Source organism: Talaromyces rugulosus, chromosome II (assembly GCF_013368755.1).
Source record: "Talaromyces rugulosus chromosome II, complete sequence".
Taxonomy (NCBI): domain Eukaryota; kingdom Fungi; phylum Ascomycota; class Eurotiomycetes; order Eurotiales; family Trichocomaceae; genus Talaromyces; species Talaromyces rugulosus.
Window position 1 is genome coordinate 5675246 of NC_049562.1, and position 19355 is coordinate 5694600.

The 19355-nt window shown below is 45.9% G+C and overlaps 7 protein-coding genes across 7 annotated transcripts; 4 read left to right on the forward strand and 3 right to left on the reverse strand.

The window, feature by feature from the left end:
* Positions 1-91: 91 nt before the first annotated feature.
* On the forward strand, positions 92-2749 carry TRUGW13939_04440 (uncharacterized protein; the record flags this gene model as incomplete). Its single annotated transcript, XM_035487613.1, has 5 exons — positions 92-298; positions 344-438; positions 514-765; positions 852-1504; positions 1575-2749. The coding sequence occupies 5 exons, from the start codon at positions 92-94 to the stop codon at positions 2747-2749; spliced, it is 2382 nt and encodes a 793-aa protein (XP_035343506.1).
* Positions 2750-3062: 313 nt separating this feature from the next.
* On the reverse strand, positions 3063-4460 carry TRUGW13939_04441 (uncharacterized protein; the record flags this gene model as incomplete). Its single annotated transcript, XM_035487614.1, has 8 exons — positions 3063-3068; positions 3143-3276; positions 3356-3483; positions 3558-3830; positions 3898-4056; positions 4125-4190; positions 4255-4303; positions 4364-4460. The coding sequence occupies 8 exons, from the start codon at positions 4458-4460 to the stop codon at positions 3063-3065; spliced, it is 912 nt and encodes a 303-aa protein (XP_035343507.1).
* A 400-nt stretch (positions 4461-4860) lies between these two features.
* On the forward strand, positions 4861-6287 carry TRUGW13939_04442 (uncharacterized protein; the record flags this gene model as incomplete). The annotated part of the gene is made up of 7 exons (XM_035487615.1): positions 4861-5179; positions 5239-5332; positions 5392-5449; positions 5505-5582; positions 5644-5905; positions 5992-6064; positions 6140-6287. The coding sequence occupies 7 exons, from the start codon at positions 4861-4863 to the stop codon at positions 6285-6287; spliced, it is 1032 nt and encodes a 343-aa protein (XP_035343508.1).
* Positions 6288-6776: 489 nt separating this feature from the next.
* Positions 6777-8515, reverse strand: TRUGW13939_04443 (uncharacterized protein; the record flags this gene model as incomplete). The annotated part of the gene is made up of 2 exons (XM_035487616.1): positions 6777-8146; positions 8230-8515. 2 exons carry the CDS (start codon positions 8513-8515, stop codon positions 6777-6779), a joined length of 1656 nt encoding a protein of 551 aa, XP_035343509.1.
* A 3791-nt stretch (positions 8516-12306) lies between these two features.
* TRUGW13939_04444 (uncharacterized protein) lies at positions 12307-13081 on the reverse strand (the record flags this gene model as incomplete). Its single annotated transcript, XM_035487617.1, has 4 exons — positions 12307-12557; positions 12609-12812; positions 12878-12982; positions 13036-13081. 4 exons carry the CDS (start codon positions 13079-13081, stop codon positions 12307-12309), a joined length of 606 nt encoding a protein of 201 aa, XP_035343510.1.
* A 470-nt stretch (positions 13082-13551) lies between these two features.
* TRUGW13939_04445 (uncharacterized protein) lies at positions 13552-15289 on the forward strand (the record flags this gene model as incomplete). Its single annotated transcript, XM_035487618.1, has 2 exons — positions 13552-14894; positions 14953-15289. 2 exons carry the CDS (start codon positions 13552-13554, stop codon positions 15287-15289), a joined length of 1680 nt encoding a protein of 559 aa, XP_035343511.1.
* Positions 15290-17099: 1810 nt separating this feature from the next.
* TRUGW13939_04446 (uncharacterized protein) lies at positions 17100-17973 on the forward strand (the record flags this gene model as incomplete). The annotated part of the gene is made up of 2 exons (XM_035487619.1): positions 17100-17552; positions 17626-17973. The coding sequence occupies 2 exons, from the start codon at positions 17100-17102 to the stop codon at positions 17971-17973; spliced, it is 801 nt and encodes a 266-aa protein (XP_035343512.1).
* Positions 17974-19355: the final 1382 nt, after the last annotated feature.

Here is a 19355-nt window from a genome sequence, read left to right on the forward strand (position 1 = left end):
GCGATATATAATTACCTGGTTGGTATCGGGTCCGGAACGAACTGTAACTTACGGTAGCGGCGGGCGCTAACCCCCTGCTTATTCTTCCCCCATGGGGAATTACAAACGGTTTAAGCTGGCCACCCCGCACGAATTCTTACCACTGCTATCACCACCAACATCAATAACTACCAGCCTTGCTGTTGTGCTCACACCCACGAGTATGCCTGCGAATACTTCCACAATGGCGACAACAGGGAGCGAGCCGCTGAGACGTGCCTCGCTGGCCTGCCAGAATTGTCGACAACGCAAAGTTAAGGTGCGTCCACTATATGCAGTCGCGTCGTTTTTCTAACCCAGGCAGTGCGATGCTCAGCATATTCAGCCTGGCCAACGTTGCACGCCGTGTCAACGGACGAGTAGTCACTGTGCCTTCAATCGCAATGGAGACCGGCGAAAGTGCGTTTTTTGGTTTAAAAAAATTGTTTATTTTCCTTCTGCAGTGGATTGGTATGCTAATACTATGAGTAACAGGTCAGGATCACGAAAACACATTGAAACTCTAGAGCAGCGAATCCACAGCCTTGAAGCTCTTCTAACTAAGACCGCAAATCAGCCCACAGAACACGAAGAGGACGCTTTGTGCTCAATCCGAAACGTGTCTCCACCTCAAGAAAGCTGTGAAACACGCCAGATATCCATCAACCATATCACTCCTTCTACACCGGATAAAGACCCACTCGTATCGACACATACAGAGCGGGCTTTTAATGATTTGGGATCGGCGTAAGTCATCACTAAGTTTTCAATATCTCCCTATATTCTCGTTGAAAGGTGATTAGGTCTAAATCTAGGGGCTAATGTGGAATCAGACAAGACACAACATGGGTTGAAAACGATATCGACATGTTGCCTCTCATAAATATGGATAATGATCGTCCTGAAACCTTATCTGACGGTGCAATCCACATCTTGGGAGGGGGAGTACGAGAAGAGGTGGGACGAGGCTCCCCTGAGGGGGGTGAGGAGCCAGAATACAATACTACTCCGGAAAGTAGCAGAAACCATGACGAAGGTTCCTGTGCTCTTGGGCCGACCTCCCAGTCTCACATTCTGTCACCTGTAATATGCCAACCGATGTCCACTTCAGATGAGCTCTCTGGGCTGGGGATTGATATGGATATCAACTCGGCTCAATTGCGAAATCGTCTTTTACAGTCCTTTTTCCGCTACCAGATCCTTTGGGTGAGTCTGATCGATGAAGATGTATTCAATATGCACCGGGAGAATGGCGTGTCATCGTTTTGGTACTCTCCGTTCCTTGAGAATGTGATGCTGGCTTGTGCTACTCGACTCAGCACATCTAGTGCGGTTCGGTCTCTTGGGCACAAGTACGCATCTCAAAGCAATGCTGGTATTCTGGAAGCCATCGAAAAACCATCTGCTGCCTCGCTGCAGGGACTATTACTGTTAAGCGAATATGAAGTCACCAACTGTCGTGATCGTGTAGGATGGATGCTTTGTGGTAAGTGCCTGCATTCCCATCTACCACTGCTTGAAACCCTAGATTTACCACTAACAAAAAAAAACCATAGGCATGGCATCTCGCATGTTGGTTGACATTGGCTTCCATGACCGTGCGTACCAGAACGCCAGCCCTGCTACTTCTCGTGGCCCGCTTCAACTTTTCTGCGCAACCATATCCTACGAGGGGATCTGGTGCATGTATCTGGGCCGACCCAGTGCTATACCTCGTGCCTTAGTCAAAGCTGCAGCGATCAGTTGCCGTAATTATGACGGGCCTGACGCGGCCATCCTAAATGCGTGGATGGGGCTTTGCGTGCCAATGGCAGATATCTGTGATTTGTTAAATAGTGCGCCTTGCTTAGGGCCAGAAGCTAGGGCTGCTTTATCCAGGCTTGAAGCGGATATACACACCTGGTGCAAAAACCTCCCTCCAGGAATGGCATATGATGAGTCTTGTGTGCCGGACCTCAATCCTACTGCTTATGGAATCCACATGCAGTTTTGCAAAGTCAAGATCCTGATCCACAAAGCATTGATGAGAAGCCCCATTTCGCAGTCATGGGAAGACTGTCAGATACCGATGACGAGAGGCGCCGATGACCACGACGAGCCTGAGCAGATCATCTACAAGAATGCTATTCAAATAATCCGTCTCCTTCTGACATATAAACAACTTTCGGGAACCGAGAAAATCCCATCAGTTATGTTGGATAATATTAACCTCGCATTAACAGTTCTTATTACGCAATTTCTGGCGCATCCCAGTCAAGTCACCGATAACTTACGCGATTTGCAGTGGCTCCGTCTAGCTATAAACACAATGGATACTTTGCAATCCCATTTCCCGGTCGTCACGCGCATGCTATCTACACTTCGGCCCTTGGTAGATGGAACACCATTAGCAGATATTTTCCCTCCCAAGTCATCCTCGCAGCTGTCTCGACCGTCTGCACCGTCCCCAACTGACTTCACCTTTATGCCAATAACCGAGAAATGCAAGGATATACCAAATGCACCCACGGGTCGACACCTCGCCGGCGGACATACATTATCTGATTTTATGCAAGTAGAAACAGATACGAATTACGGGTATGATCCGATGACTTGGGAATTGCCGTCACTCGATCGGCAGTGGTTGCATCGAGATCCGGAGGAATTAACATCATCCTTACTATCTTGGCCAAGTTTACAGCTGGCTTCCCTCTGGATGCCACAATCTACAGCAATACCGGATCATGTTTAAGAAATGGTCCCTAATCCTTTTCTTCTGTATTTATACCAGTGCTCTATGATAAATTCTCGTCAATTCTTCTTCAGTTTTATACCTGCCGGCCGGTTTATTTTTTTACACTACTATTGTACGGGCACATGGTAAAGTTATCACTTTAGTTAGGCATTGACAATCGAATATAAGTACCCATCATCCATCACCCCAACATGAACAGAAAATATTGTAAAATATTTGACCATTTTCAATTTGCTTTAATGTCCCACAGCAGACAGGCAACGCTCCCCAGCAATAGAAGGAGTATGAAACCCGCGCAGCACATCTCACGTTACTCCTTCGACACAAACATTCATTAGCGTCACGACTAGTCGCTCATGATTCAAATGAAATAGAGAGACGTGTACTTACTATTATTCGATGTGCTGTGTCCAGAACAATTTCTTGCCACGTTTTCAAAATATCGCCCTCCTTGTAGTCATCATGATCCAAATCCATGTATCCTTCCGGAGCATCTTGGCGAGACACAACGCCAAATGCCCTCCCTAGCATGCAGTCAGCGTGTTCTCATCTTGATTGGTTTATTTCCGGGAAAGAGCAAAAAATAAAATAAAATAAAAATACCATTGATAGATGCGTCGGATGCAATCTTGAGCATTGCTTTGACCGAATCCTCCACCAAGGCAAAACCTACTCCTTTACCATCAAGGTAATCTTGGATGTCCTTGGACAGAATCGGCGTGCGCACATACCTTCAAGGGGGAGAAATGTTGTGAGTTAAAAGAACATGCACCGGACTCATAGCCGGAAATCAGAAAATTCTTACCACGGGGCGACAATATTCACTCTTATACCCTCTTTCCACGTGGTGCGACGCAAATTCCGCATGAGTCCTCGCACGCCCCATTTGGAGACATTGTATTGTGGCGACCCGGGCTGGTCTGCATACGATGCAATGCTGCCCTTGATAATCAAGCAGCGATCTCGAGCAGGGCTTAACGGTTGTCGTCTAAAGTAGTGCAGAGCGAGCTTGGTCGTGTATATAATACCAATGAGGTTGATGTCTATGATGCGTAGATCCGGCTTGATAGGTTGGAGCCTTGGATCTGGTAGATAATCATAAGCCTTGTATTTTGTACATGATTGTTCGATAATAGTAGATTTACTTGCCATCAAGTTGGTACAAACTATCCGCCCCGACAATGCCAGCGTTGGCAATGACGATGTCGCAACTATGGAATGGCGAGTTTTCGATAGCAGTTTCGAAGACTCGGACTTGATCATCCCAGTTCCGGACGTCACATTTGACAAATTGAGATCCCTGACTATCGAATTCCATGGCTAGATCAGTCCTTTTCGGGTTTCTTTCCCCTCTGAATTTAAGGAAACTCACACTGAAAGCTCAGACACTGTTTCTTTCCCCGCAACTTCATTGAAATCTGCGATCGTCACGTAGGCCCTGAAACATAGGTTTTTAGATTCTGATTTGAGAGGAAAAATTACATTGCACACGACAGGTTTACTTTGCTTTCACAAATGCTTCGGCATAGGCTTTTCCTAGTCCATTTGCGCCTATGATATTTGTTTAGAAAGTGATAGAAAGAATGCAGCCGTATTATCAGACAGATTTACCCCCCGTGATGATAACCGATTTTCCCTCCAGATTGTCGAGATTCAGCTGCAATGGGATCGGCACTGGGCCGCTATCGTGGTATTCCGAAATGGACATTATAGATAAATTATTTGCGCTGTATTGTCTGGATTATCTTTTGCAGGTGGTGCGACGATAGCAAATAGTGGTAGCTACAGACCTCCCTGTGGGTATCATAGCCTTTTTTTTTTTGCGTAAATGCTCTGTTTGGAAAATGTATCCGAATAATTGTTGTCCATGAATCGACGAACAGGCACATCGGCAATCGCCGAAAAATGGGGACTTGGGGTAACATTGGTCCGGCACTTCGGTATAGACGAAAATTGCTAATTGTTTATGTTACTTACTGCCCGTATGTCACAAATCCGAATGCTTCTTCCGCGGGTTCAGTCATTCTCATGGTGCTGATGTCGCGGATTAGCATACATACTAATTAGTTTTCCAACTCGCACTCTCACAGGCTGAGGGCAGTATCGCCATGGAGGACGTAATAGACGGCTTTCCCACTGCGTCGGTTAACCTGTCTGAACCATCCACGGAGTGGAACTCGGTGGCTGCAATCCAGAAAGAGAAGGACGAGCTAGCAATGAAAATGCTCTTTATTCCGATCGAGCAGTATCGAGCAATTGGATATCGCGCACCTCCAGTCCCAGCTGACAGCCCTGTACCCGGAAAAGATCTTAATATCTCGCACAGAAAAGTGTATGTCCGAGATGGTTCTGAGATAGATATTCGCATATATACTCCCGACCACTGCACCCCGGGCTCGTTACTGTTTTTTAATGCCCATGGCGGAGGTGCGTTCATTCTGTCCCCCATGTATGCATTCTATGTTTTGCTAATCCACGGAAAAAAGGCTTCGTTACTGGGAATACAGAAACGGAGGAATCTCAGAATCGCATAATTGCAGTAAAAAATCGGGCCGTGGTGGTGAGTGTTGAATATCGCTGGTAGGCCAACAACATGCCCTATTGTCGCTACTATTACCTCCGAGGCTAATCCTACGAAGCGCTCCGGAATTCAAGTATCCATACGCTGTGGATGACTGCTTTGACGTCTTGAGATGGGTAAAGTTTGGTCAATACCTAGGAAATATGCCAACTCAACTGACAACCTAGCAAGTGTCAAGAGCACGCCGATGTGCTAAATATCAACCCGCATAACATTATTGTCGGAGGAGGAAGCGCAGGCGCAAACCTAGTAAGAATTCCTCTCCACTCACTCATACATCAGAACATTAAATGGAAATTTTTACATATAGTCGGCTGTGTTAGCTCTCCAATTTCGAGACCTAGCAATTCCAGGGATCGTCGGCCAAATACTCAACATCCCCGTAACCTGCCATCCTGCGTGTTTTCCAAGTGACAAATACGAGTACAAAAGCTATGAGGTGAATAAGGACTCGCAGATAGTAAACACAGAGCGGATGCACTGGTTCTGGAACCACTATCTGCCAGAGATCACGGTTGATCCGTATATCAATCCTCTTCTGGCCGAGTCACACCACGAGTTACCACCCGCATGTAAGCCCCATTTATCATCAACCGTATTTTGCTCAAATGTTTCAGGTAATTCAGACAGAGAGAAACTAAACAGAGGATTTTAACAGTGGTACAAGTCGCCGGTATGGACCCCTTGAGAGACGAAGGGATCGCATATGCTCGAGCTTTACAAGCGGCAGGGTAAGCTTTGTCTTCATCGATAATCAACATATTAAGTAACGTTATAGTCATTATTACTTACACTGTAATCTATAGTGTCTCTACCGTTTTGAAGGTGTATCCGGGGCTGCCACATGCATTTTACATATATCCACAGTTGCCTTCCACAGCAGTGTATTTACAGACAATGGTGGACTGGATAGCAACAAACTTCCAGGGAAAGTCCATAGGAGAGGGAAACTAGACGATTAATTCAGACATCACCTACTCATGTACTATTAAGCACTAAGAGGTGACATATCTGCATAGGTTTATAGGTCCGCAATTATAGCTAAATAAATGGATATATGTTACCGCTAAAAGGAGTATTAATGTCTTTAAATTTATTAAATAAAAATTTACTGCAGATTTAATCATGTTTTGAAAAGAAAAACACAAAAGCGAAGAAAAAAAGGAAGTGAATACAGAGGAGGAAAAACTCAATGTGTAAACACAATGATGTTATTTACATTATCTACTCGTGCCTGGTATCGTATGCTACGTAGTGAATACCGAAGGTGGAACACGACTCGATAATCACAGCACATAGGACTTAATCTAGCAATTCCAAGAGAAATACAGTATATAATGGGGTGACTAGCAAGTGATAATGATATATGCACAGAATAAAAAATCACGCATGAGAAAGCTCACCATGACCGGAATACGCATTAAGCCTGCTTTTTAATCATTCCTAGATGCCGTTGACGTCGTGCCCTACTCCATTTGTCACTGTGGATGGAATAAACCGCATACTGGGCCATCCTGCTGAGATCTCCCTTTCCAGTTTCGCCGTGTAAGCCGGGACGCCCCCGAAGTAGAACAGGACGGTTTGCACTTTGCCAGGTATGTTGGCGCCGACAAACCAGGAGCGAGATGCCTTGGCCGATTCGGCAAACACAGTTACCTTGAATGTCTCGTCGAGTTCGGCAGACCAGTCAGCCACTGCGTTCTCAGTCACGTCTATACAAGCAAGTTTTTTTTGCTCCATATACGCAATCGTCTGGCCGATCCAATTGACCTGGATATCTACCACAACCGGCATATTGCCAAAAGGCACGTGTGGGCCGCAAATCAAAAATAAATTGGGGAAGCCAGGCACCAGGCACCCAGCAAAAGTATCAATGCGCTTGCTCCAATTCCCTCCCAAGGACTTTCCCTCTAGGCCGCGAACGTCTAGTTCACTCAATGCACCTGTCGCGGCTTCATATCCAATGGCGAAAATTATCACGTCGAACTCATACTCAGTTCCGGAGGTGGTCCTGATACCCTTTTCGTACAAGTCAATCTCCTGCTTACTTATATTGACCAACTTCACGTTGGGGCGATTATAGGCTTCGTAGTAGAAGTGTCCACACGGGGGCCGTTTCGATAGGAACGGATATTTAGGACACAGTGTTTCGGCCACTTCTGGATCATGAACGATGGCGCGAATTTTTTGACGAATATATTCTGAGGCCGTCTCATTGGACTCGGCATTGGTGAAGATATCATCAAATGTTTCGAACTGGTAATGAAAGCCACCCTCTTCCCAACCAGCATCCAAAGTCTGTCGGACTTTGTCCGCGTCTCTCGCGTCCTGGACGGTTTTCCCAGACGGTTTCATTGCCAGCCCATTCGGGTGATTCTTGGCCGCGTATAAAGTCGCATCAAAGTTGCATTTGATTTCCTGGGTTTGGTTCTGATCGATAATATAGTTTCTTCCCGGCAAAACATACGATGGGGACCGTTGAAAAACGGTCAACTGTTTCACTGCCGGGGCAATCTTTGGGATAATCTGTACTCCAGTGGCACCAGTTCCAATGATAGCAACACGCTTGCCGCGTAGATCGACATCACTTTTTGGCCAGTTAGAGGCCTGGTACCACTCTCCGGTGTAAGTTTTCAGTCCGGGGAACGGGGGAGCCTTTGCAATCGACAAGGGTCCGGTTGCAGGTAAAAAGTACTGGCACGTAACAGCAGTCCCGTTTCCTGCTGTGATCGTCCAGAGTTTGGTCTCTTTATTGTAATGGGCAGATTTAATGCGGCAATTGAATTCGATGTACTCTCGCAAATGAAACTTATCTGTAGTTTGACTGTTGGCACAAATAACTTGGACACACGCGCCTCCTAGTATCTGAAGGCTGCAGGGTTTAGGGTTGACTGACCGACAATTCGGCCCAAGAAATGCTGCACTTCTCTTTGCGATGGGTACCGTTCCGTATAATTCCATTCTTCCCTGATTTCGGGGGCAAAATTCAAGGTATAAACCCATGCTTCACTATCGGTGCGAGCGCCAGGATAGCAATTCCAGTACCAGGCGCCGCCGACATCTGCCCCGGCCTCGAAACATTTGAAGCTCAGCCCACGCTGGCGAAGTTCCCATAACGACCGAATCCCACTAAAGCCGGCACCAACTACAACTGCATCGTAGTCTGCAGGATGTTTCGGCATATTAGGCAAAGATAAATGGCACACGGCTGCTATTTTGACCTTGATGACTTGATGTGGCCAGCGAACACGAGAGGTTTTAAACTGCCACTATCAACCCAGGGTCCTGCGATCATTACCTCTCCAAGAGTTTTTTAGTATTCCCAGAATCAGCAATGACGGTAATGTAAACAGGCTAACGGCTAACCTCGGTTATGAAGATGGTGACTCTGAGGATGTTCGTTTTGACTCCACTCGGCGTTGGCCGATGAGGCGTATTCGGTCCTGAATGTCCGGATACTAGAACGGGAGAGGCCGTGCCGAACAAGATGGAAGCGTAAGATTCTCGTTGCACCTACTATTGTCTAAACGCCTTTCTTTTATTTATTTTCCTCGATAGGGTCGGGATGGTCGTCCTCCAGGTAAGGAGATACGCCTCAATGCTAGCCTAGAAATAATACCTATCCTAGGTATCTATCAGACCATAACTACCGAGCTTACTAGGCACAGCTTTGTTGGGCTAGGGTTCACAGGTTCTATAATTATAATGTATCAGGATAGAATATTTCCTAGTGAATATTAGTCACAGTGAATGGTCAAGGCGAAACACTGGATTTCTATCATGTATCCATATTCTAAGTCATAATTTATGAATCTATCTATACTCCTACGTCATTAATATCCGCTATCTAAGATATGTATCCCCCTCAAACCTTACCAGGAGAAAAAAGTCACTATATTGGTATTCCATCACCAAACCACCACTGCATAGTAGCTTGTATAGGCTCTGTGTACATTTCCGGGGTAGGATACTGTTGTGTTCCTAGATCCGATGACATAGGCTTCAGTAATGCCACCCGACCGAGAGAACAAGAATCAGCATACCCGATACATGCGCTCTGCAAGTACATGGTCCATTTTTTGACCGAGGGGTTGTCCTTTTCCAGCGACTTCAGAACGGATAGACATCCATTGAAGTACACTGTACTTTTGCAGTCTCGCATCCCCTGATCAGCCGATTGAACCCGAAACAAGTGATCTATAGCAGCCGGCAGCAGAAGCGCCACAATTACAGGCCGCAGTTTGTGCAGTCCATGATTTTTCTTCAGATAGATGAATCGCAGGCACAGTCTGGATGTCACGGAGACGCGTGATTGCTGAGGGAAGTAGCTTAGCTGATATTCGTCGGATATGGTGCTGAGCGCGTTTCCCTCCTGTGAGTGAGGACTCTCATAGATGCCACAGAACTTCTCTTCTAAAATGATACGCCGTTGCAAGAGAAAGGCCAAGATTGCGTCGATGGTAATGAACAGGACCGTTTTGTGACAATGAACCAGATTTCTATGTGGTACCTCGTAGGACGATCCAAGAATACCTTGGTCTCTTTGAAATTCATGCCGTGTTAATTGATTGTAGTACATTAACAATTTATCCGTGCAGTGTCTGAGACGCGCAACTTCGATGAATGCTTCATCTAGGGACACACTTCGTAGTTGCCTCGGAGATCGTCCGTGTGACCCCGAGATAATTTCGTCGAACAATAAGCATATTTGTACTTGGATCACACATAGGCGGCCGAGATCGAGGGACAAGCCAGGGTTGGACAGTATGTCGCTCCCGAGCTCATCGAGGGCAGAATGCCAGGACGTGAAGATCTCCAGATCATCAAGGTGCAATAAGGGCACGGTATTCTGTGGCAAGACAGGGTCCACACAAGCCGCAAGAGCAATCAGCCTGTCGCACACGAAACAGGACCACCATATGCGTCTATACATCATCCGTGTTCGTTGATCAACTGCGCTGCACTGGTGACCGTCCATCACCTCTACATCAATTCCGACGGTTTGCATTTGCGACCAAATAATAGCCATCCAATACCTTGCATCCTTCGTCGTTCTAGTAATATCCTGCCCATGGACGACTAGTAGGAGTGCTTGAACTAGGATCAGCCGGTTCGGTTCTGCTTCTACATCATAAAGGGCCTGGTGAAAATTTTGTTGTGAGCTCTAGGTGATATATAGATGAAGATATACATTCGGAATATTATACCTTTATACGACCATAAAAAGAAGACTTGGCTTCATGGCGAGAAGGAAAGCCGATATTTACCTCATCCGAGGAAACGGTAGAAACCGCGGCATATACAACGGCCCAGTAGAGCAGCAAACTCACCCCATCTTCTTGTTGTGAAGAAGGGCTCTCATCGTGTATAGCAAAAACAGCTTTCAAAAAAGGCTCCAGTTCTATGATCGGGAGAAGCGGGTGGACATGCTCGATGTATGCTCGTAACAGGGCGGTTTGGAAACCCGAGTTGGGCAGGGTAAAGACGCCTTTGACCGATAAATAGTTCCGGTCATAATAATCCAAATCATTGCTGAGGGGTCGGATGAAGTTCGGCAAGAACTCTTCCTTCTTGTACGGTAGATATACACCGTGCATTGGCGTTGCACTCAGCTGGCTGGTGTCCGATGGTCTTTTTATGTTAGCTGGGGTGAACGCCTCAGTCTTCTGGGCCTGCCTAGTTGGGTTAGAAATAAAAGTTGAGACGAGTCCGGAGACGGAGAAGAATGGGGATGTCAAAGTATATTGAAAATAGTATGTGCAGTCCAAGTGTACACTATCCTTACCTCTGGGGAAGTTTCGGACAGCACTCAACGCAGGCAAGCTGGCAATTTGCGCAGGGTGTCAAGAGGCTTTCACGACAGCACCGGACCTTTCTGTGTGAACATAGCTGGCAGGCTATCACGCGGCGCTTCCTCTTGGGTCGTTCTGGCTCCATGATCTTTTACTCATGCACGGAGGAGGTTGCTTTTTCATGATTTCCTAACCAAAATTGCAGTATCGAGACCGCAGGGTTCAGTCCACGAACACGCGGAACGTACCAGGTCAAATTCGATATAACAAAAGTAGAGAATATGTTGAACGCGACGGTTTAGAGCGGTGCTATTTCGTACTAATAGAGAGCTTACCGGATACCTTGGCCGAGAAGCCCGAGACCGCAACGTAGCGGGTTATCGCACCTTAACCCTAATTACTTGTAACCAAGGAACTGGGCCCTTTCACTTGGGCAAGATAGTATTCGACGGATCTAGACGGACTCAACACCATGTTCCTTGCAGTCTGCATACTGACTCGATTTAATTCCATTTTACTATTACTTTTTTTCTCTTTCGTTGAATAATCTATATAATGCAAAGGGCATGATGGATTTTCAAGCTGTGCATACATAATCGAATGTATGGATATAGTCGATCTGTTTTTGGTAGCAATTCGTTGATGGAATCGGCGAACTTATTGCATGTACACCAATCTGATATTTTTCTGCACTACTACATACCGCCCCTGCCACCGGAGACCTTCTAATTGTCATCAATATGTCAATCAAAATACAAAAGGGACGCACCATGATTGTCTGTAAATTTCACATTAGAATTAATCCCACTTTAATCGCAGAATACGGGAATACGTGTTAGATCGACCTACCTGTCCAGTCACGTATGAAAAAAGGGGTGATACTACGGCCAAGATGGCCCGTCCAGCGTCAGTTGGGCTCCCAATGCGTCGAAGAGGGATATCCCCGACCCTGTAGCAACTGTGTGTGAGGCTTCTTCCAGTTAAGAATGTGGGAGAGTACAAACCATTTTTCCTCCTCATCATAACCACCTTTGAAGCCTACCGCATGTTTTGTACCGTCCGGTCTCACCACGAATTCTCCTTTCGGGGCTTGTGTTAGTCTGGTTTTGATCGCGCCAAAGGCCACAGCTACAACAAAGGCAACGGTTAGACAGTCGGTACCAGCCCTTGCGGACTAGCGGTCAATATAATGGGATCCTACTATTGACTCTCACACCATACTCCGGGCCCCATTCCTGGGCGATCGTTTTCGTTAGGCCGACTAACCCTGCTTTGCCCAGAGCATAGCTAGCTTGCCCGGGATTGCCATAAATGCCAGAGGTAGAGGAGACATTCACAATTGATCTAGGTTCGCCATCCTTGACCATAAAGTACGGTGCTGCTGCCCGGATGAGCTTGAATGGTGCGGTACTGTGAATATTAATGACCGTCTCTAGTCGCTTGTTAAATCTCCTCTCCCTAGGAATATACTAAATGGTCTCACCCCACTGCTTGTCCTGAATCTTTTCAATTGGGTCGTCCCATGCATATCCCGCATTGTTGATAATAATATGGATCTTTCCACCGCTAAACTGCACAGTTTGGCGGACCAGTTCATTGATGTAGTCGTTATTCGTGATATCCCCTGCCACGACAATGGCAGAGCCACCATTCAAATTGATTGCCTCGAGAGTTGTTTTGGCCCTTGCTATTTCTTTGTATATTAATTCTCATAGGTTACCATACAACGATGGGGTTTCAACAGGGCGTTACCAGCATCTAAATCCGCGATCACAATCTTGCAGCCCTCGCGTGCTAGAATCGCGGCTGTCTCGGCCCCAATACCTTGAGCTGCGCCTGTTATTATCGCCGTCTGGCCTAATTATATGTGTCAGCCATCCTCTACAAAGACGGATATTACCTCAACCGACCAGCCAGCATTCCCTGGGGGAAATTAAGGGACGCCGTGGAACTCATTGTGTCAATTTTCGCGATTGTTTTACTAACTGGTAGAAGATAATACAAGATTTTAGTGTCTGATAATTGACAAATTCTGAATAGCAAAACAGTTGCATATTGACCATCAGCACTTTCCTTGCTCGATCATTGCTAGCCGAGTCGAAACAGCCGTTTCGGGAAATACCGATCGTATTTGTCTCGGGTATTATATCCAGTGGGGGACGCATACACTTAGGGTTACACGTTTCCTCAGCCGGACTGGCATCGCGGAGCGTGCTCCAGTCGGCGAATCTTCGTTCCTGTTGCCGAGTGCGAGTCTGCTGGTGAGTTGTATGATGTGTTCATAGTATATCCGACTTCACGCGAAACCTTCAAGTATCGGCCATTGTCAGTTCAGTCTCATCATCTACACGGTGTATTATACAGACACAGGACCCTGGACCATCAAAATTACCAAGGCTATTGATTTTTAAATAAAACGTGGCGACATGGACTCCGCAAAGCCACAAACCAACGGAGATCCAGGGGCAAAAGACCTTGATGTGCTGATCATTGGCTCTGGCTTCGGAGGGTGCTACGCTCTGTATAAGCTTCGTGAGCTCGGGCTCGCCGTCCACGTTTTCGAAGCAGGCTCCTATTTAGGAGGTGTCTGGCACTGGAACACGTATCCTGGGGCCCGGGTTGACTCGGAGATCCCGTATTATCAATTCTCGATACCAAAAGTCTGGCGCAATTGGAACTGGTCCGAGAGATTTCCCAGCGGGGACGAGCTGCGGGAGTATTTCAAGCACGTCGACCACACATTGAATCTGTCCAAGGATATCTCCTATTCCGCCAATGTGGTAGACGCGCGATACGATGAAGCCAGTGCCAAATGGACGGTGACCACCGAAAATGGCCAGAAAGCAGTTTGCAAATACCTGATTTGCGCCACGGGCAGCTCGTTCAAACCCCATTATCCCAATTTCAAGAACTTGAACCAATTCCAAGGTCAGTTGATTCACTCTACGCGGTGGCCGGAGGCTGCAAACGCGAAGAACAAGCGGGTCGCCATTATCGGCTCAGGCGCGACTGCGGTGCAGTGCACACAGGAGATCGCAAAGGTGGCCAGCCATTTGACTGTCTTCATCCGGACCCCCAGCATCTCATTACCCATGTTCCAACGGACCCTTAGCGATCTGGAACAGCGCGTGAATAAATCCACGTATCGCCGCATGTTCGAATACTGTCAGCAGTCCAAGTCGGGCTTGGGATACGACTCGCAGCCGGGCTCGGTCTTTGACCTCAGTGATGCCGAGCGTGAAGAACTATGGGAGGAACTCTGGAATCGAGGAGGCTTCAACTTTAACCAGGCCAATTATCGAGACTTCATGGTCGACCCGAAGGCGAACAAATTGATGTATGACTTCTGGGCGAAAAAGACACGTCCGCGGATCAAGAATCCCGAGAAGGCGGCCTATCTCGTGCCAGAAATCCCGCCGTTTGCCTTTGGAACAAAACGAAGCAGTCTGGAGCAAGACTATTATGAACGCCTCGATCAGCCCAACGTGGATATTGTGGATCTGAAAGCGAACCCCATCCATGAATTCACCACGAAAGGGATCATTTGCAAAGACGGGATCGAACGCAAGTATGACACCGTCGTCATGGCTACCGGCTTTGACGCTATGACCGGCAGCTTGACCAATATGAATATTCACGGAAGAGACGGCTTAACCTTCCAGGAACGATGGAAAGACGGGGTGTACACCCATTTGGGTCTGTGTAGTAGCGGGTGCCCAAACCTCTTCTTAGTATATGGACCTCAAGGTAAGCTCTTATTTTGTTGTTTGTCTATTTGTTTTTTTTTTTTTGAGCCCCCCCTTGAATGATGACTGCTAAAATGACAGAATAGCACCTACGGCATTTACAAATGGGCCAGTTTTTATCGAAAGCCAGGTCAATATACTCATCGATCTCATCCAAAAATTTCAGAGTGAGGGCATCAAGTCTATCGAGGCGCAGCACAGTGCCGAAGAACAGTGGAAGGATGCCATTCAAAGGGCTAATGACAAGACCTTGATGCCGCTGACTGATTCTTGGTACATGGGCGCGAATATCCCTGGTAAAAAGAGGGAGCAGCTGAACTACTTGAATGGTATCGAGCAGTATGTGCGTGAGTGTCGAGAGGCCCTGGCAACTTTACGGGGGTTTGTTGTGACCTATAACGATAGAGTCCGCATTTGACAGCTATTCCTAAATCCAAATGGCTACAAGGCTTGACTATGAGTGATAACAGTCTGAACCTATTTCACCCAGACTATTAGGTAGTGTACCACCAACTTTCCAATGACAATAGCACTATATACCAATAATCCAAGAATGAGTACAAGGAAAAGACAACACCCAATAACAATGTTCAAAGCTCCGTTGTTGTCATTTTCGTTCCTTTCAGTCTGAGCTTCAGGTACGACCATAGGTTCCTGCATAATTTTTACCCCTTCCATTGAACCTTTTTGGCCTTCTGCCTTAGCCTTTATATTTGATTGTGCTGGGCGGAGCACTAGCCCGAATCGTCCCAGAGGTGAGGGTTGAAGGGAGCTGGTATGATCACCACGAGATGTTGGGCTAGCGGCGGTAGTGGCATAGTTGGAATAAGGATTTCGATCTATATTTAGGTGCAATGACGGGATATTGCCACCCAGTTCCTTGAGGATACGCATCAAGGCTCCTAAATAGACGAGGTGAGAATCTTCTGGACTTCTGATAACCTTGAAGCGTTCCCTTTTATCGTCTGTAAGATAAATTTCAATGGATTTTCTTGACGAAATCCCGCTCCTGTAAATTATCGAAGTCACTTTCGATGATTCCTCCAGGAATATCTCGTTGATCAAGTAAAGATGCTCAGATGATAATTGAAAACAGTGAAAAATGAATGTATCCTGAGAGGAAATGTCTCGTGACGACCTCATAACATTGTGCCTGGCCTTGTTGTTCAGGAATGCCTATCTACAAATGCTCATTCCACATTACACAAAATCGAGGTTCATGATTTCGATTCAGCTGATTAATTTGATACCGTACAAATACTACAGTACTTCGCTGGAGAATCGCGGAGTGCACTCCGGTTATGCGTCCTTTTAGGGTGAGACAAATTAAACAGATAAATTGAGTAAAAGCATACACTGGTTTTGCAAGGTGTATTACATACGTGGCTCTCAACTCTCTTGGAAGACCAAGGTGTGTTTACCTGTTTCCGCAAAAATGACGGGTCAGTGAGCCATGTATTGCATAGTCTGCAACCCGGACTCTCAACAGAAGTGAGAAAGCAACTATTGGCCGCTCTTCAGAATTTATGACCCGGACTGACTCTTTTGCGTGGCGCAGGGCATTTTCGGTGTCGTCTTCCACTAAGGGTCGTTATCCCTAAATCCCCACGTCCACTCAGGAGGCGCTTGTGACATAGAAGTAGTGCTAAGTGATATGAATTGATCCTACTCAAGTAGGTATATCTTACCAATTCCAATAACGTATCGATACTGATGGGTCTTATTTCTCCCTTTGGCCCGCGATTTCCAGGCAAAGAGTAGCAGAAATCGAGAAACGGGACAAGCAACATCACTTCGGCGGTTACCGAATTATTATGATTTTCTTCATACTAGTTCTATACGGATCTGTGTCAAGCCAATTGTTGTTAGGGAAATGCAAGTCTCGACTGCCGAATCCCGAGTCCCGAGCTTCCTCACTGGTTAATAGGTTATTTGGTTGACTTTCGGGTCCGGAGCAGTAAAATGTCGGCCTCGAAAATCCGGGGAACGGCATTCTCCGGTATATTGTTCCTGACGTAGATCATGGTGCATGTACACACAAGGGAAAGGGCTTAAATAACGCTTCGTCATCATCAAGGTCTCAAATACTATAGTCGTGATCTATCTAACGATTATTTGATATATAAGATTGTCGGAATTTTCCTGTCACTCTTCGATATTCCCTTTGATTATATCTTTGCTACAATCTTCAAGTAATTTTCGAAAACCCTGCACAACGTCAACTCAATATGCGACTCACTCGTTGGTTGGAGGACAAGACGGAGGCTCTGTCTCGTTCCTGGTTTCTGAGTAATACCGCCATTCAATACTATAGCGCCTGTTGTGGTGCAGCATCCGTGATATTTTTTGTCATCTCGTTTGCTATTGCCGATTTTATACCCCCACCTAAACCCTCCTGGGGCGCTGAGAAGGTGGCGCAGTTTTACCAAGACCACATTGAACGCATTCATGCCGGTGCCGCAATTAATATGATAGCCGGAGGCTTTTACTTGCCCTTCTCTGCTGCCATATCCTACCAAATCCGCCGCGTTCCCAAGATGCCATATATAATTCATCAAGTTCAGCTGGCCTCAGCAGCGGCTGGTATCTGGACGTTTATGCTACCTGGAATAGTTCTTGCCATTGCATCATATCGTCCTGATCGGCCAGTGGAGATAACTCACGCGTTGAACGACTTTTTTGTCAGTAAAACCTTGATTGTCAATATGCACTGGCGTCCATGCTGTTAATTACTAACATCCAATCAACTCCCAGTGGCTCGTTGCATTTATGCCTTGGCCTACGTTCATGGTGCAGAACTTTGCTTTTGCGTATGCCATTATCATCGACACACGCAAAAAACCCCTATTCCCCAAGGAACTTGCAATTGTTAATATTCTCATGCCAGTCATTTTCTCTCTTGCAACCGGGGCACATACTGTATATAGTGGTCCCTTCGCATGGAATGGAGTCATCACGTTCTATATGGTTGGCTTCACGTTTCTTGTGCAAGTTTGTATGGACGCGGTATATCTGGGGCTAGCTGCTCGGGAGGAAGGAAGAAACGAGCAATTGGAAAAGGACACAGACCCCAGTGGAGCCATTCAAACAGCTTCAGTCTGAAACTCTGAGATCAACTCAAAGTTAGAGATAACCGCCCTCCTTCCCTGACTTGGAGAGTGACCGCAGTGCTGATACTATCCTTCCTTTCTGACAGGCCACATTTGGTATTATACTGGAGATCTCCTCAAATAAAAGAGTTGAATATCTTAACAACCCTGTTAAGTATTTTTCTGGGCCCTTGTGGTGCTTATATTGTTCAAGTTGTACAATTAGGTGTTGATATTCATTGAAATATGCCCAGGCTATATGTATTAGGTTATAAAAACATTTAAATATGGATAAATATTTTGTTCCAGAATATACAAAATTTTATAACTACATACGAATACTCCTTAGGAACACATAGATAACGACGACCCTTCTTACTACTTCTCAACCGAGTTTTGTGTTCTTGATTTAACGATGTTCAAAAGGATGTTCAAATCGTTGCAGTTAACGACAATCCCTATAGTTGAAGGGACATCAGCCTTAATTGAACGTGCTATATTCTAGGTAGACAGCGTCGCAGTGTGGATCGATTGTAAACTTGTGGCGGATTGAGACTTACAATGCTTTATTACCTATATTCGCTATTATGGTCCTCTGACAGAAAAAGCCAGGCCAGACTGCTATAATTACTGGCGCAGCCCAAGGCATAGGCGCCGTGATTATATCTCCCGGGGGGGGGGGGGGGGGGTGTACGGATTTAGATGCTGATGCTTATGTAGGTTGACAAGAATTCAATACTATAACCGCAATATTTACGTAGAGATCAGAAAATCCTCTAAAGACTGCTGAGACCATCAATTTCAAGCGCAGACACTGTGCGATTGGCATTGCTAGGAATATCACCAATAATGAGAACCTTATTCATCTTATCTAAATAAAATCAAAGTTTTATAAGAAATAAATTTATATGCTTATAGGTAATGCTAGATACGCCTAAGATCGACTAATTGGAAATATCTAGAACAATCAATAAAGCGAATGTCTTCACTAACGTCAGGGATTTTATTAGATTCTAATAAATAAAAGAAACTCTTTTAAGGATACCGTCAATCTGTTCTCGTTGCCAGGATATTGGATAAGCAGAGAGTGCCGAAATTTATGCTATGTTTGGGATATTGAAAAATCGGTTTTATACCCTAGAAATGGAGAGGTTACTGTTGTCAGGTGCTCAGCTCTGGCTTAATATCCTTCTAAGTTGCACTTCGTCCCTGGTAGGTACAAGATACACACTCTACATGTACTCTGTACTTTTCTATAGATAAGCAGTTGAGTTTGAAAATGTCATGCGGTTTCATTATCATTCGTTACAGCATCTGAAAGACTAGACACATGGAAAACACAAGGGAAAAAATAAGAAATAAAAGTAACCGAAAAAAAAGGAAAAAGAAACGCCA